Consider the following 16,765-nt stretch of genomic DNA (forward strand, 5'->3'; position numbering starts at 1 on the left):
TGACTTCTGTACCAAAAGAAAAGTAACTTTAACAACCTTTTCTGCTTAAATTGAATGAAATGAAACCAGTAGACCGTACGTTTTATGCTTTTATTCCTTTGTGTCTATACTTGTGGGGTGAGTCAAAACCAACTTAATTTACAACTTCCTCTTTTGATGAAAATAAACCGCGATGGTCTCTGTTATATCTGTATTCATTTGTGTCAGTGCGTTTGCTTGCCACAAAAAAGTAAAGTTAGTCATTTGAAGTTTTTTCAAGAATATTTGTGCTCTGACGTTTATCCACGCTTCTCTTTCTATGCTCTGCGCTTTCGGGAAATCCCTACGTTTTGGGTGCGTCAAGACGAGTGTGAACAAAACTTACTGTTATCTTTTTTCCTCATTTAAGGTGCTGGAGCAATGCATGAAGTATAACTCGACAAAGGCCGCTGACAAGGTGAACGTGAGCTTGTACTATGAGTCTCTGTGCCCAGGATGCAGAATATTTCTTACATCTCAACTCGTGCCAACCTTGATTATGTTGCAAGACATCATGGAGATTGATCTGGTTCCATATGGAAACGCACAGGTATATTTACACTGCGGCACGCCGCTCAGTTTACTTATAGTGTGAATAGTCCATCACAACTTGCGAAACGTGCAATTTTTTTTTCTCACAATTATAAATATTTAAATGACAATTTCTCATGGACCTCACATGTTAAATATCAGTATTGCATTGTTTACTTACATTGTTTACTAAACTGCTCATGTAAGTCATGTATAAAGTTCACACAGAAACAAGACTGTCAACCTTTTCATTTAACCACTCTGTATAAAATAAATACAACTCCTTTTAGAAACTTAAACGTCAAACCTTACCCGTGCCGCTGGGATGCTATTCTAACGTTAGTTCATAATTGACTTAAACCTAAAATATGCAGTCGATAATTTGTTTTCGTGCTATATATATATATATATATATATATATATATATATATATATATATATATATATATATATATATATATATATATATATATATATATATATATATATATATATATATATATATATATATATATATATACACACACACACACACACACACACACACACACACACACACATGTATGTATTATATATATATATATATATATATATATATATATTACATACACACACACACACACACACGTGTATATATACCCCAGCTATTTCTTACTTAATCAGACAACAGACAAGCATTATAAAAAAAAAAATTAAAAAAACACCTAGGGGTTTTCAGCTTCAATGTGCTTTAATAAATCAAAGAGAATTCGTTTTAAGCGACAGAAAATAAAAGTTCCTTGTTGAAATGCATACAATTTTCAGAGTAATCTTAGAAATCTGATTAATCAACCTTGATTATGTTGCAAGACATCATGGAGATTGATCCGTTTCCATATGGAAACGCACAGGTATATTTACACAGCTGCACGCCATTTTTTTAGACAGTTTACATATAGTGTGAATAGTCTATCACAACTTGTGAACGTGCAATTTTTTTTTACAATTATAAATATTTAAATCAAAATATCACTTACACTTAGTACAAAAGCATCATGTTCTAGTTGATGTTAAATGCTGTTCTGTAATTGTTCTTACTCTGTATTATATACTACCATGTATGGTTTTGTTAAATACCTATAAAATGTAATTATTTATTCTCATCTATATATATATATATATATATATATATATATATATATATATATATATATATATATATAATGCAGAATAAGAAAAATTACAGACTATCCCACTATCCCCTCAAAATAAATTTCATCTCTATCCTCTGAGAAAAAAAATAATAAAATAAAAAATTGTTTTAACAAGTTTACCAATAAAAGAGTAAAGAAAAGATGAAAAGATTGCTTTAAGTAGGCAATATTTGCTCTTTCCAGTTATTTACTGTGTATTAGGGCTGATATCAATAGAACAGGGTAAACCTTAGATATAGTCTAAAACAGGACTCAAGGTCTTGTAGAAAGATTTGAGAGATCCTGCAAGTAAACAGCTTAACTTCTCTAGTTTTATGCAGCTAGAGATTTCTCAGATCCACATATAATGATGGAGGAAGTATGTGTTTCCATTTAAGAAGAATGGCTCGTCTTGCTAAGAGTAGAAAAAGCAATAACCTGGCGAGATGCAACAGTTAAGTCAACTATCTCTGAAATGCCAAGAAGGGCTGTCAAGGGGTTAGGGTGTAGATTCGTGCTAATAGCTTCATTAAGTGTATCAAAGACACTGGGACAGAAATTTGTCAGTTGCAGGCAAACTATATATTTATTAATTAATTTATTTTGTATAATAGGAGAAACAAGCTCAAGGGAAGTACATCTTCACCTGTCAGCACGGAGAAGATGAATGTCTGGGTAATATGATTGAGGTGAGGTTTTAATATTGATTTCACCATTCAAGTAAATTAGACACAAGTGGATTGGTGTTAATATTTTAAGCATTGTTTAGAGTAATCTGAATTACAGTTTCTTTTTTTAACATGTTTTCTGTCAGACATGCATGCTGAATAAACTAGGCTTGGATGCTGTTATGGTCATTTTCTGCATGGAGTCAGGAAAGGATGTGCTGAAATCAGCCCAGCCTGTAAGTTCCATCCATCTATATATTCATCTCTGTCTATCAGTTCATCTATCTGCTGTTGTGATCAGAATCACTCAACTCCCTTTAATCTGCAAGACGTTCTGCTCTAGTGAACAAAATTCTATGAAAACAGTTAATTACATCACTAATCTTATTTATAAACTTCATAAATATGTCTGCGTGACTCTGAGAACATGAATCTGATCAAAAGCAACCGTCTGATTGTTCCTAAACCGTAGTTTGCTCATCCCTAACCCCAGAAAGTTGTTTCTTTTTTGCTTTCAAGCTCCTGTCACCTCTCTACTGGGATCTTGTCCAATTTATTGCTAAGAAAAACATAAAGTTGACCATTAACCATTGGTTTTCACATGGCTACTGCTCTCTGCACTTAACACTTTTAATGGGATTTAAAATATGGAGACCAAACAGCCAACTCGAAATATTGTAGAATGATCCCTAAACTGAGCTTCAGTGGACGGGTGATGTGAATTTTCTGCTGGAAAGTCCAGTGATCATCACACTCATGTCTATGTGCTGTAGACGTCACAATCTTTGCCCATATGGGTTGATATTTCAAAGAATCCCCTCCATGTTTGACTTTGGAGACTGCATTCTACTAAACTTCATTTTAATATAAGTTTTGTGCTCAAACATGCAAATGAACAAGTTGTTTTCCTCAGTGTTGAACAATAATTCAATTCAATTCACCTTTATTTGTATAGCGCTTATACAATGTAGATTGTGTCAAAGCAGCTTCAGATAAAAGGTCATAGTAAATAGGAACAGTGTAGTTCAGTTTTTTAGTGTTTAAGTTCAGTTCAGTTGAGCTCAGTTCAGTGTGGTTTAATAATCACTACTGAGAGTCTAATCACTGAAGAGCAAATCCAACGATGCACAGCTCTACAGATCCCAAACCATGCAAGCCAGTGGAGATAGCAGAGAGGGAAAAAAAACGTCACTAATTGGCGAAAGTAAAGAAGAAAAAAAAAACCTTGAGAGAAACCAGACTCAGTTGGGCACGATCATTTCAATTTCTCCACTGGCCAAACGTCTTTTGCAGAGCTGCAGTCTCAGCGGCAGAAGCTGGAAGCTGGCCTCAGCGAAGACTCGTCTGTTCCTGAAGCGTCACAGGAATCAGTCTCATGTTATCCACTCCTCCATGACCACTACAGTAGCTGCTCAGGATACGGCCTGGTCCAGGATATGGAAACCTTGGGATCATCTCGTCGCTGGTCTTGGATCGAATCAGTGACTCTGCATAGTCTGAGGGCCTCGGGAAGAGTATCCCCAGGTGGAAATGGAGAATAAACAGAATAATTAGCGTAGCTGCTGTTCATAGTGGATATCAACAAGATGCAGAACCTGTGTGGAAGCCCCCTAAGTGGTGCACTGAGTGTATGCTTTACTGAACAGATAGGTCTTTAATCTAGTTTTGAATTGGGAGAGTGTGTCTGAGCTTCAGATGTTATCAGGAAGGCTATTCCAGAGTTTAGGAGCTATAAATGAGAAGGCTCGACCTCCATTACTCGACTTTACTATTCTAGGTACTACCAGAAGCCCTGAGGTTTGAGATCTTAAAGAGCGAGTTGGATTGTAGCGAGACAGAAGGTTGGTTAGATAAACAGGAGCTAGATTATTTAAAGCTTTGTAGGTAAGAAGCAATATTTTAAATTCAATACGAAACTTAACAGGCAGCCAGTGTAAGGAGGATAAAATTGGGGTGATGTGATCAAATTTTCTAGACCTGGTAAGAACTCTGGCAGCTGCATTTCGTACTAATTGAAGTTTGTTAATAGAGGATGCTGGGCAGCCAGCAAACCGAGCATTACAGTAATCCAGCCTAGAAGTCATAAAAGCATGGACTAGCTTTTCTGCATCTGAGAATCTGCATCTGCAACTAATGGCACAGTTGTATTGCAAAAAAAAAAGTAAAAATCCTATAAATTATAAATATTATTACATTTAATATGCAACTAAGGTGCAGTATTACATCTGGACTGATTCAGTCTCAGGGGGTTGAATAGTTTTTAACACAGCTCTGTTTGTCCATCCAGTTGTCATTTGATCTGTCTCTTCTTTGCAACTCTCAGTATATGTCTGTCGTTCTCTGTTTGTCCTTTAATCTGTCATTTGTAAATATATTAACCCTGTCGCGATCTGCAATGCTTATCTGTATGTCTCACCTCAGTGTCTTGGAGTCTATCGTCCTGATGTGACCTGGGATTCAATCATGCAGTGTGTAAAGGGAGACCAAGGCAATAAATTAATGCACGAAAATGCAGTGAAAACTGATGCACTGAATCCGCCTCATCAATATGTGCCATGGATAACCGTTAACGGAGTAAGCAGATTTATCCATTTAATATTTACAAGGATGTTTATCAGCGGTAATTAAATGGGTCAATGCTGTCCCTGCAGGAACACACAGACGATCTTCAGGACAAGGCGATGAATTCTCTCTTCAGTCTGGTGTGCAGCTTGTACAAGGTTTGTTTGATGTCTTGTTAACGTTTATTATCATTTCAGTGTTTTATCTCATCAGCAAGGAGTCCGTCACATGAGCTCTCCATTCTTTGTTCTACAGGGTCAAAAACCAGATGCTTGTACTCTAGGGCTGAAGAAGAAAACCAACAATTACTGCATGAACTAATCAGGGTATCTGAAAACAACACTACTTATGTCAGGGATGAAGACAGTGTATGAAAATAAAGTAAACACATGCTGAAATTCAGATTTTTTTATTTTATTTGAGTAATTAGTTTGCTGTTGTTATTTTTTTTATATGTACATAACAGTATGCATGCATACAATGTATTAAAAGCAAATTTCCATTACCTGTTTGTGCATTAATGATTTCTTTAAACAGGCCCGTAGCCAACCTGCTTACGTCTCTTACGTCAGATTGTATGTTTTCCTGCTCAGCTTGATGTTGGACTCACATTGAGATTAAAAATCTCTTTTACAAGAGTGTCCTGCAGATTAGGCAGTATTGACAGTTAACATGGATCACACATTGACAAACAAACTATTCAAAACATCTGCAAGCCTGCGTTTCAATTTCTAAATCATTTAAACCCTTTTTTAAAGCATTTAGTGAATTCAATTCTTTAAACAGCAATTTTGTAGATTATTCCATGCAAAATGTGCTGCGTAATTAAAAGCCTTTTTTCAGTCCGCATTTTAGTAGGACCTGCGGGCCAAAGTTGTCCCATGGTAACCTTTGATTGGGCCCGCCATCCTATCTGAGAAGAAATTTAGAATGAAGGTTGCGGCAAATGCCTTCAACAGAGATCATCATTTTTAATTTAACGTAACCTTTTGTTTGTGTTTTAAACAACAACAAAAAAACCTCATCTGAATATAAAGGTTTCAATTAAATGTTGTGCATGAATCCGATTTTTCTAAATTTAAGTACTGTCACTTGAAAATGGAGGACAATACACATGACATCGACAGACAAATCAAGACAAAGACAGGTGCAGCTTGACTCGTGTATTCAGCACTGAACACCACTGTGTTAAAAATGTGTTTGATTTATTGTAAGATGTTCATTATAAAATGTAACAAAAAAATACAATTATTAATATGATTGAAGTAATTGTAATATTTATTTTTCAATATTCATAAATTGGGAAAATACCATGGCAGTTTTTAATGTAATAGTAAATTACATTATTACACATTATATAAATTATACAAATTATATATTACACATTACTTTAATGTAATAAAAAAAAACCCTCAATCAAGTTTGGATTTTGACCCTTCATAAGAAAAAGTTTGGGCATCCCTGGCCTAAACGGATTCGCTGAAGTCATATCGAAGCCATCAGAGGATTCCGTTGGTCTTAAAGTCTTTTTCAATGTCTTTACACTATTTATGATGGACAATTTCTGGATCTTTGTCAGTGAGGGTGGGTCTCTCCCCCCCAAACCCACCTCCCCCCGGCTACTGGCCTGTTTATTGTCCCTGCTGAAGTGCACTTTAGTCTAGAAAAATGCTTCCTCGATGGTTTTCCATTTCTGCATGTCTACAACTTTACTTATCATTAACCAGAATCTTTGACTTTATTCTGACCTACAAAGAGTTTATCCTTTAAATGAGTATAATATCTAGCAATGATGGTGACACAGTGGCTCAGTGGTTAGCACTGTCGCCTCACAGCAAGGTCACCAGTTCGAGTCCCAGCAGGGTCAGTTGGAGTTTGCATGTTCTCCCAGTGTTGGTGTGGGTTTCCTCCGGGCGCTCCCCCACAGTCCAATGACATGTTGTTTAGGTGAATTGGGTATGCTAAAATTGTCCGTAGTGTATGTGTGTGAATGTGAGAGTGTATGGGGGTTTCCCAGTACTGGGTTGCAGCTGGAAGGGCATCCGCTGTGTGAAACATGCTGGATAAGTTGGCGGTTCTTTTCTCTGTGACGACCCCTGATGAATAAAGGGACTAAGCCGAAGGAAAATGAATGAATGAACTGGCAATAATCAAACAGGGTCCCCGAAGATTAAGAAATGATGATTCGATAGTAAATAATCATTCATCAATCAATTATTATCGACGGGGTCAAAGTGAAAGTTGCAGCTTCATGCGCACGTTGACGCAACCTTGATGCTCGTGCGCGCAACGCCATTACGCATGGACTCGTCGCCGACTCCTGTTGGCTGCTCTGTCGGTTACATGAATGAAATCTCACTGTTAAACATGTGAAATCTCTTGGATAAACTAATATACTCGCTCCGGAAGAAACTACGCCAAGAAGCGATTCTCGTATATCCAAACGACCCCGGTTTAAACCATCTAACTGAAGTAATACGGATGCATTGGTTAAGTTACATCACTTGTCAGTGTTTAGACAGTTTATTAGCATATGTTATGAGATTTACTCCGGAGTAAAGGAACAGAAGTGGCGAATGAGGAGCACAGGCGCTGCTCGAGCGGACAGCTGAGAGGAATTTGAGTGAAATCGCCGTCAACATGATATCTCGTCAGGGAAAGGAGTTTCTGATCAGGATCGCCGGTTACTGGAAGCCGCTTTTCAGAGGCAGATTTCTGATCGTCACGAACACGGTGAGCTGCGGGGGAATGCTGGCGGCGGGAGACCTCATCCAGCAGACCCGAGAGATCCGGAGGACACCCGGCCGAACACGTGACTGGTCGCGGACAGGTGACGACATCGCAAATAATCTCCTTAAAACCTTTTGCGTGTCTTATTAATTGTATCAACTCGTGTTTGTATACTTAGTAAAAAGAAAAAAAAAATACTTTTATGTATTGGTAATGTCCTGTCGTGAAAGTAACGCGAGATTCAAGAACTCGCGTGGTGTTGCGACCCCTAGAGGGTGTCATTTTGTTGCAATTGTAGCACCCATCACCGCCTAGTGAGGGACGATAATGTATTATTGAAACACACGAAACACCAAGCTGCTGCTGCTTCACGTTAAAGTCTGTGTATTATTATTTTTTCTTTAAAGTAGTACACTTAACGGTATACTTTCACAACATTGTAACATATAACATATGAAAACATTTTCTCAAATAATAATTATATATATATATATATATATATATATATATATATATATATATATATATATATATATATATATATATATTTAATTGAAGTCAGAATTATTAAACCCTCTGAATTATTAGCCCCCCTGTTTATTTTTGTTTATTTTTTATTTTGTTTAATGGAGAGAGGATTTTTTCAACACATTTCTAAACATAATAGTTTTAATAACTCCTTTCTGATATCTGATTTATTTTATCTTTGCCATGATGACAGTAAATAATATTTGACTAGATATTTTTCAAGACACTTCTATACAGTTTAAAGTGACAATTAAAGGCCTAACTAGGTTAATTAGGGTAACTAGGCAGGTTAGGGTAATTAGGCAAGTTACTGTATAATGATGGTTTGTTCTGTAGACTATCGGGGGAAAATACCTTAAAGGGGCTAATAATTTTGACCTTAAAATGTTTTTTAAAAAATTAAAAACTGCTTTTATTCTAGCTTAAATATTACAAAAAAGACTTTCTCCAGAATAAAAAAATATTATCAGACATACTGTGTATATATATTATTTAAAAAAGAAAAAAAATCAAAGGGGGACTAATTCTGACTTCAACTGTATATATATGTATTACCTGCACACTACTATTACACATTACTATACAGTCATTATAAAATTCTTCACAATTTATTTGTCATATATCATAAACATATAACTGACTACACACACATTTCACTATATATATATATATATATATATATATATATATATATATATATATATATATATATATATATATAATTATAAAATCACTTTCTTCCATTGATATATAATACAAACTACTCTGATAACTACATGCTGGGTTCCACATAATTACTTTGTTGTCCCAACACAAATCGATTAAGTTAGCTTAATCATTTTTACAAATGTAAGTGGGTTGAACTTAAAACAATTAAGTTGTCTCAAAAACACACAAAAGCATAGGGTTGTTTCGGCTTATTTTAAATAAATAGTTTTAACAAAAAGCAATTGTATTTTTTGAGTGCGTCTTCAACATTTCAGGTTAGAAGTTTTTCATATAATTACTTCTTTAATTTACTTGAAACATGTATCTGTCATTGGAATAGAAATGATACCTGGTCTCCAGATTTTGTTCTGTAAATGATAAGCACTTTATTTTATAAACATATATACCTAAAAAGGAAACCATCTAAGAGAAATAAATCAATGAGGGAAAGAGCACATAGTGATAAAAGACATTAAGGAAGAACTTGCATGGTTAATGTATCACATTTTTATTGTTAAATATTGATATTGTGCTTCAATACTGATTCGGTTATTGTAAGAAGTTAAATTGGTTTTCTTTATGTGTATTCATATTTATGAGTGTAAAACTTTATAATAAACATAAGTAAATTATACAAAAACTTGCTTTGACCTAATTCTTATTGTTAATATAAAACAAAACGCAAAGAAAAAGCACATGCATTTATTTAAATAATTAAATTCAAAATGACATTACTCCAGAAAGTTCCAAAAACAAATGTTTTTTTTTTGTACAAATGTTTACAAAAACAGCAAGAGGAGAAGTTTCTTTTTTAAAGATATTTATTTGTGGAAAAGCTCTTAATAGCATCAGAAAATGTTATTATTGTACTAAGAAAAGAAAATGATGGAAGGATTAATAAATAGAATAAATAAATAAATAAATAAATAGCAAGCTTCATAAATGGTGCTTTTGTGTCCTGCAGGTTGTATGTTTGCTGTGGGATGTTCTATGGGCCCTTTCATGCACTATTGGTACCAGTGGCTCGACAAATACTTCATTGGCAATGGCATAAATAATGTCTGCAAGAAAGTACTCGTTGATCAGCTGGTAGCGTCACCGGCACTGGGGGCCTGGTATTTTTTAGGTAATTATTTTCTAGAATTGATGAAAAATACATTTTTAAATACTTAAAATTAGGGCTGGGTCGATATTATATCAAATCACAATAAAATTTGTCAATAACAGTGATAAGCTCTGGACTTTTTTTTACTCTATTTTGATCTAAGAGCCAATCACACAGCAGAAATTTGCATCAATGGGAATCTAAATGTGTGTTGATATTCCTGCATTTCGTTGCCTTGTCTGCATTTCGTTACCTTGTTCCTGCATTCCGTTGCCTTGTCCTGCATTTCGTTGCCTTGTCCTGCATTTCGTTGCCTTGTCCTGCATTTCGTTGCCTTGTTCCTGCATTCCGTTGCCTTGTCCTGCATTTCGTTGCCTTGTCCTGCATTTCGTTGCCTTGTCCTGCATATCGTTGCCTTGTCCTGCATTTCATTGCCTTGTCTGCATTTCGTTGTCTTGCCTGCATTTCGTTGTCTTGCCCTGTATTTCGTTGCCTTGTTCCTGCATTCCGTTGCCTTGTCCTGCATTTCGTTGCCTTGTTCCTGCATTTCGTTGCCTTGTTCCTGCATTCCGTTGCCTTGTCCTGCATTTCGTTGCCTTGTTCCTGCATTTCGTTGCCTTGTTCCTGCATTCCGTTGCCTTGTCCTGCATTTCGTTGCCTTGTTCCTGCATCTAGTTGTCTTGCCCTGCATTTCGTTGCCTTGTTCCTGCATTCCGTTGCCTTGTACTGCATTTCGTTGCCTTGTCCTGCATTTCGTTGCCTTGTCCTGCATTTCGTTGCCTTGTTCCTGCATTCCGTTGCCTTGTCCTGCATTTCGTTGCCTTGTCCTGCATTTCGTTGCCTTGTCCTGCATATCGTTGCCTTGTCCTGCATTTCGTTGTCTTGCCTGCAGTTCGTTGTCTTGCCTGCATTTCGTTGTCTTGCCCTGCATTTCGTTGCCTTGTTCCTGCATTCCGTTGCCTTGTCCTGCATTTCGTTGCCTTGTTCCTGCATTTCGTTGCCTTGTTCCTGCATTCCGTTGCCTTGTCCTGCATTTCGTTGCCTTGTTCCTGCATTTCGTTGTCTTGCCCTGCATTTCGTTGCCTTGTTCCTGCATTCCGTTGCCTTGTACTGCATTTCGTTGCCTTGTCCTGCATTTCGTTGCCTTGTTCCTGCATTCCGTTGCCTTGTCCTGCATTTCGTTGCCTTGTTCCTGCATTCCGTTGCCTTGTACTTGTACATGTGTGATGACAATAAATTGAATCTAATCTAATAAAAAATATTTGGCTGCTGAAAATTTATCGGCAGAAAATATGTTATGCCATTTAATGGACCCTCTAATTGTTGTGGCTTCAGTCATTGTTGGGGTACTTTTTAAACATGGAAGCATTAACAACTTATATCAAAATATATATCGTTATCATTCAATATGGAAAATAATTATATCGCCCAGCCCTACTTAAATCTCATATTATACTTAATAAAAGTCTAAATTCAATCACACCTGTTTTTTATTGTATTTAATTTTTTATGAAGGTATGGGAATGATGGAGGGTCACACTTTCGTTGAGGCACAACAGGAATTCAGAGACAAATTTTGGGAGTTTTACAAGGTATGTTGCACTGGTAAACATTTGTTCAAATCGTTAATCTTCATAGCTGATCATGACACTTTCTCATAACCCTTTATTTCAGGCCGATTGGTGTGTTTGGCCAGCAGCTCAGATGATAAATTTCTACTTCCTGCCACCCAAGTTTCGTGTCCTTTATGTGAATATAGTTACTCTGGGATGGGACACTTACCTCTCCTACCTCAAACACAGTAAGAAATGTTTGCATCTGTCGCATAATACAAACTCTGAAGTAACTTAAAGGGACAATTCAGCCCAAAATGTTAGTTTGGTGTTAATTTACATCTGAGATGAAGTGTTTTTAATGGAAGAGCATTAAATTTAACAGTTTAACAGCTACCAACATTTCTAAAGTATACAGGCATATATAATCTTATACAGGCAAAATTGATATCTGTGTCGGAGGTCTTAAGACTCCAAATAACACTATTTTAGCTAAAAAAAATTTTTTATTAGTATTCTAAAAGTAAAATACCAGAAAATTAACAGAAAATCTAAATGTAGATGAACTATTCTTTTAATAGTATATTATGTATACTATTTCACTATATATTATATATAATAGTGAAAATAAATGTTTATTTAAAGCAAAGTCCCTTTAAGGCAAGTCATTTCACTCGGCGGCCATCTTTGAAATGGCTCGGGCAGTATGCTCGGGCATTCTGTTTCAATAGGGAAACATCAAATTCTCCAAAACTACTCGCCAAGCTTATGATTCCATTTCATATAGCAAATAACCAATGAAATCAAACAACAACTGTCTATTTAGTTTCATTTCTAAATGTTCGTATCACACAAAATCTGCAGAAACTCATGTCTGGTCCATTCTTTAGCGATCACTGAATTACCTTCTCTACTAGAAGGTGGGTTTTATTTGCCAAGTAGCGACCGCTGATTGGCTCCTGTACTAGAAGGCGGGGCTTCTTTCGTCCTGTTGACAGTTACACTTTTCTCCATTCAAAAGTATACGAGTGACATGTCTTGTGTATTCTAGTCTTTGTTTAAAGGCACAGTATGTAATTTTGGCACTAGAGGGCGTGTGTTCACAACTAATTAAAGTGTAGTTTGAGGACGAAGTGACTGAAGCCGCCTTTCCACTTCATACGACAATCGACAAGTAACAGACTGGAAGTCATTCATTTCCAATGTAGAGTAGTCCGGGAGCTGCTTGGAGTTCCGATCATCTCCATATGCTGAAAATTCAGATCCAATTTGAGCTGCGGATCAGTTAAAACATTTTGAACTCCTGGACTGGTCGACCAGATGTGATGTATTTCGATGTTGTCCAAGAAGATCAATGTGTACAAGATGAGAAATAGTAGCTTTTTTGTTATTTTTTGAATCAGAAAAAAGTTTATATATATATATATATAAAAAAACATTTCTATTCATAAATGAACAATAAAATAAATAATTTTTTATATGTTGTCTTCACATTCCCTCCAAAATTCTTAGCGGTCTTTGAGTTTCTAGTATTCATTCATTTATTCATTCAACCACGGTGAACCAACAAAGAATAATGGCTCTTGCTTTTGCACTCCTTTATTTCGTACACCATGAGAATCCAGCTTCCCTCCCATGGTGCATGACAACTGAAAAGTTCTGTGCAACTGCCACAAGGGGGCGTATTCCAAAAGTCATGTCTGAATGTCGTGTGCAGTGGAAAGGCGGCTTCAGTGTGGAATCATCTTTTCCTATGGGACTCCTGCTGAAGTCATGTTTATAAATGAGCTAAGTATTCAAGATGAGATTGCTGAAATGAGCATGACGAGGCACAAACGCAGCAGAGCTTTTATTATGCCACAATCCAGCTCTTCTGGCTTTTCTGGTCAAGCAGTAGCTCTGTTTTATCATTCTAAACACATTTTGTTTTTCTGTTATAATGCTGCTCTAATACAACACAGTCTAAAAAAAACGGAAATGAAGGGTGTATGATGTTGTTAGTATGATGGCACAGGACACAGTTCATGTTGAAATGGCTTATTTCACGTTCTTCAAAACATTTGGAATAATGTATGTACATAACATAGCAAAATAGTGCAGTGTTTCTCAACCATATTCCTGAAGGACCACCAGCTCTGCACATTTTCCATTGCTGCATCCCAATTCGCATACTATCCTTCCTAAATAGTATTTGAAAATAGAATTAGTATGTCCCAAATCGTAGTATTTTGATAAGTGTATGCCAAAGGTTCCCGGATGGTTTACTATTTCCACTAAAAAATTGAAGTCAAGAAGTGTCCATACTCTAATCGCTGATATTTCCCACAGTATATTGTGTGTTGGACCTGAATTCAATTAGAACTAAACGATTAGAATAAACTACAAACATGATGGACCAACCGTCAAGTAGAGAGGCTTTGGTAAAATTGTTTGAATGACTGTTAATTAATATCTAGCCAACTAGAAAAAAATTGGTATAATAAGTCACGTTTTCTGTATTATATTTCATCTACAACAACAATACTGAACTTCAATAAAGACATGTTTGGACATTAACGTCTGAACGCATAATTATTCAAAGACCTGAGGAGATTTCTCTGCATTAAAGACTCCTATAATGGCAGATTAACCTGCTGCTGCTTCTAAAATAAGGTAAGAAATTAAATATGAAAGAAAGGTGGATGATTTGTGGATGATTGACAGAACTCATAACTTAGCAGCATAACTGTCTGTTAACAAAGTAGTATGTCCCAAAGCTTGCACTCTTCTGTTACACACTCAAAAGTGTATTTTCCTTCACCAAAAAATACATTCTTTTAGAGCGTAGAATAAGTATGCGAATTGGGATGCAGCACATGTCTCTTTACCCAAACACATCTGATTAAGGTCATCAGCTCATTAGCAGAGACTGAAAGACCTGTAATGGGTGCGACAGACAAAAAAAGAGAATGCTGGTGGTCCTCCAGGAACGTGGTTGAGAAACACTTCTAGTGGATTTTAGGATATCAAATTTGTTTTAACGTAACAATCTTGCATATTTTGCCTTTTAACTCCTGACATATTTAAACAAAAAAGCGAGAGACTCTGTTCCTGGTTGCAAGCTATATTGTGACAGCTGATGAATGACGTTTGTGTTTTTTTCCAGGAGACCGAGTAGAGGTCACAGAAGAAGCTGACGCAACTGCCTGTGAAGATGTCTGAAAACCAGCTTTGATCACACACACATTTAATTAAATGTTCTTCTGCAGACTGTTAATGGACAGCTTTCTGTCTGTAAATCTCCTATAACAGATTATATCCTGTAAAAATTGGTACATTGCACATTTTGCTTTATATTTGTTTTTAAATAATACAATGTATTGAAACATTTTGAAACAAATGTAATTGTCCAAAATCTGTGTATTTTTGACATATGAAGGGCAATCCTTTTAAATAAATCGGTTTACTTTATAATGACATTTTTAGGGTGTTTTATAATTCATTTACTATAAAAAAGTAATGTTTTCAGTTTGGTCAAGCATGTTTATAATCAACATAATGCCAAAATTATTTTTCTATATACTTGAGAAATGCTTTATGTAACATAAACCGCATAAGCAGTAATGTTACTATTGATTGTTACTATTATGATGTTCAAGAATTGCCTTTACATGTAAATTGTTGCCTAGTTAATATAATTTTTGATGATCAAATTCAATGTATCTAGTCCTTTTGATTTTGACTACTTGGGCTTGTTTATTTAATGGAAGAAATAAACATTTATTTGTGAGTGTGTTGAATATTACCATATATTTACTGTCAGATTGAAATGTAGCATAACTTGAACTTTGAGTAGGAATTGCAAATATGAAAAAGCATTTTTCTTTCTCTCAACATGGTATCCATCTTTCAGTGGTGGATGATATTCTTTGGCGGCACGTGAGCTTTGTTAAACCTGCTGAGTGAGATTGACGGGACACCATTTGACCGGATAGGGGCTTGCAAACTGATAAAACACAGGTGTTCTGACAACAAGTTCCCACAATCTTTTTGGTTTTCAGCTATTAAGGTAACCTGCCACGGGCCTGAAAACAAGCTTTTTGAATCTGAATCTCTCAGACTGAAGAAATGCTTCAGAATTAGGACTTTGAAATACCATAATTAACAAAAAAAAATACACAATATTGCTTACTAGATCATCAGTTTTGGTGGTAAGTGTTATTTTTTGCACAGTTGGATAATTGGTTTATCATTGATTTTCTTGATTTGTCTCTATTTTTTAACTGGGTGTTTTCAGTTATAATGTTCAGGTGTTTTGTCCTGCTAAATGTATTAGTTTTAAGCATATTGTGTTTCATCTATCATCAATTAGTCATGACGTTTTTATGTTACCTTAACTCAAAAGGTTAAAATATGTTAATAATTTTGAATTATATTTAAGTTATTCAATATTCAGCTTGCTGTTTTAGGTTAACATTTAAAGGCAGCAACTGATATTTCACAGTGGGTTTCTAGAGTCGACTCCCATTCCAACAATATGAAGAGAAGTTCATCTCTGAAGTCTTTCTGGACACCAGAGGTGGGTCATATCAGTTCATCAGTTGTCTTTTCTGATTTGATTCTTGATGCTTTGGTGTAGATTCACTGTGACTGTGCAGATTTCACTTGAAACAAAGATTCTTGGTATCAGTTAATCCATGATAATCAATTAAAGAGAGAGAGTTTAGCCAAAAAATTACATTAGTTCACTATTTACTCACCGTCATACTTTTATGATTTTCTTTCTTCTGTTGAACGCTATATATATATATTTTTTAAAGAAAGCTGAAAAATCCACTTCCATAGGAAAAACATATATATGAAGGTCAATGCTTTCCAGCTTTCTCAGATTTTATTTTTATGTATGTTTATAAAAAAGAAAGAAACTAATAAAGGTTTGTAACAGTGGTTGAGTAAATAATTGCAAATCCTTCATTTTTGGGTTAACTATCCAATCCATACGCTCTTAAAAATATATGTTCTTGTCCCCTATTAGCATTATTTTGGACTCATCCCAACAAATGTTACTTTGTCAAGCTCACGATCAAATGTACTTGCATTTTGTTCAATAATTGCTGAAAGACCTCTATAACTGATCCTTCTCCTCCAAGCTATGCTCACTAAATCATCTGATGCAGTTTATACGAATAGGAAAGTTTAGGTATGCTATAT

At 35.6% G+C, this 16,765-nt stretch overlaps 2 protein-coding genes across 2 annotated transcripts in view; both read left to right on the forward strand.

The window, feature by feature from the left end:
- Window positions 1-5,456, forward strand: part of ifi30a (IFI30 lysosomal thiol reductase a) — a 5,693-nt gene extending 237 nt beyond the window's left edge. The window contains exons 2-7 of the mRNA XM_056475774.1: window positions 389-568; window positions 2,336-2,410; window positions 2,536-2,625; window positions 4,811-4,963; window positions 5,041-5,109; window positions 5,207-5,456. Coding sequence (XP_056331749.1) covers window positions 389-568; window positions 2,336-2,410; window positions 2,536-2,625; window positions 4,811-4,963; window positions 5,041-5,109; window positions 5,207-5,272 — 633 coding nt within the window. The 3' untranslated portion in view covers window positions 5,273-5,456. The remainder of the gene's footprint in view (window positions 1-388; window positions 569-2,335; window positions 2,411-2,535; window positions 2,626-4,810; window positions 4,964-5,040; window positions 5,110-5,206) is intronic.
- A 1,727-nt stretch (window positions 5,457-7,183) lies between these two features.
- On the forward strand, window positions 7,184-15,339 carry mpv17l2 (MPV17 mitochondrial inner membrane protein like 2). The gene is made up of 5 exons (XM_056466577.1): window positions 7,184-7,781; window positions 9,882-10,043; window positions 11,538-11,614; window positions 11,697-11,823; window positions 14,721-15,339. The coding sequence occupies exons 1-5, from the start codon at window positions 7,592-7,594 to the stop codon at window positions 14,774-14,776; spliced, it is 612 nt and encodes a 203-aa protein (XP_056322552.1). The 5' UTR covers window positions 7,184-7,591; the 3' UTR covers window positions 14,777-15,339.
- Window positions 15,340-16,765: the final 1,426 nt, after the last annotated feature.

The sequence above is a fragment of the Danio aesculapii genome, chromosome 2 (assembly GCF_903798145.1).
Source record: "Danio aesculapii chromosome 2, fDanAes4.1, whole genome shotgun sequence".
Classification (NCBI taxonomy): domain Eukaryota; kingdom Metazoa; phylum Chordata; class Actinopteri; order Cypriniformes; family Danionidae; genus Danio; species Danio aesculapii.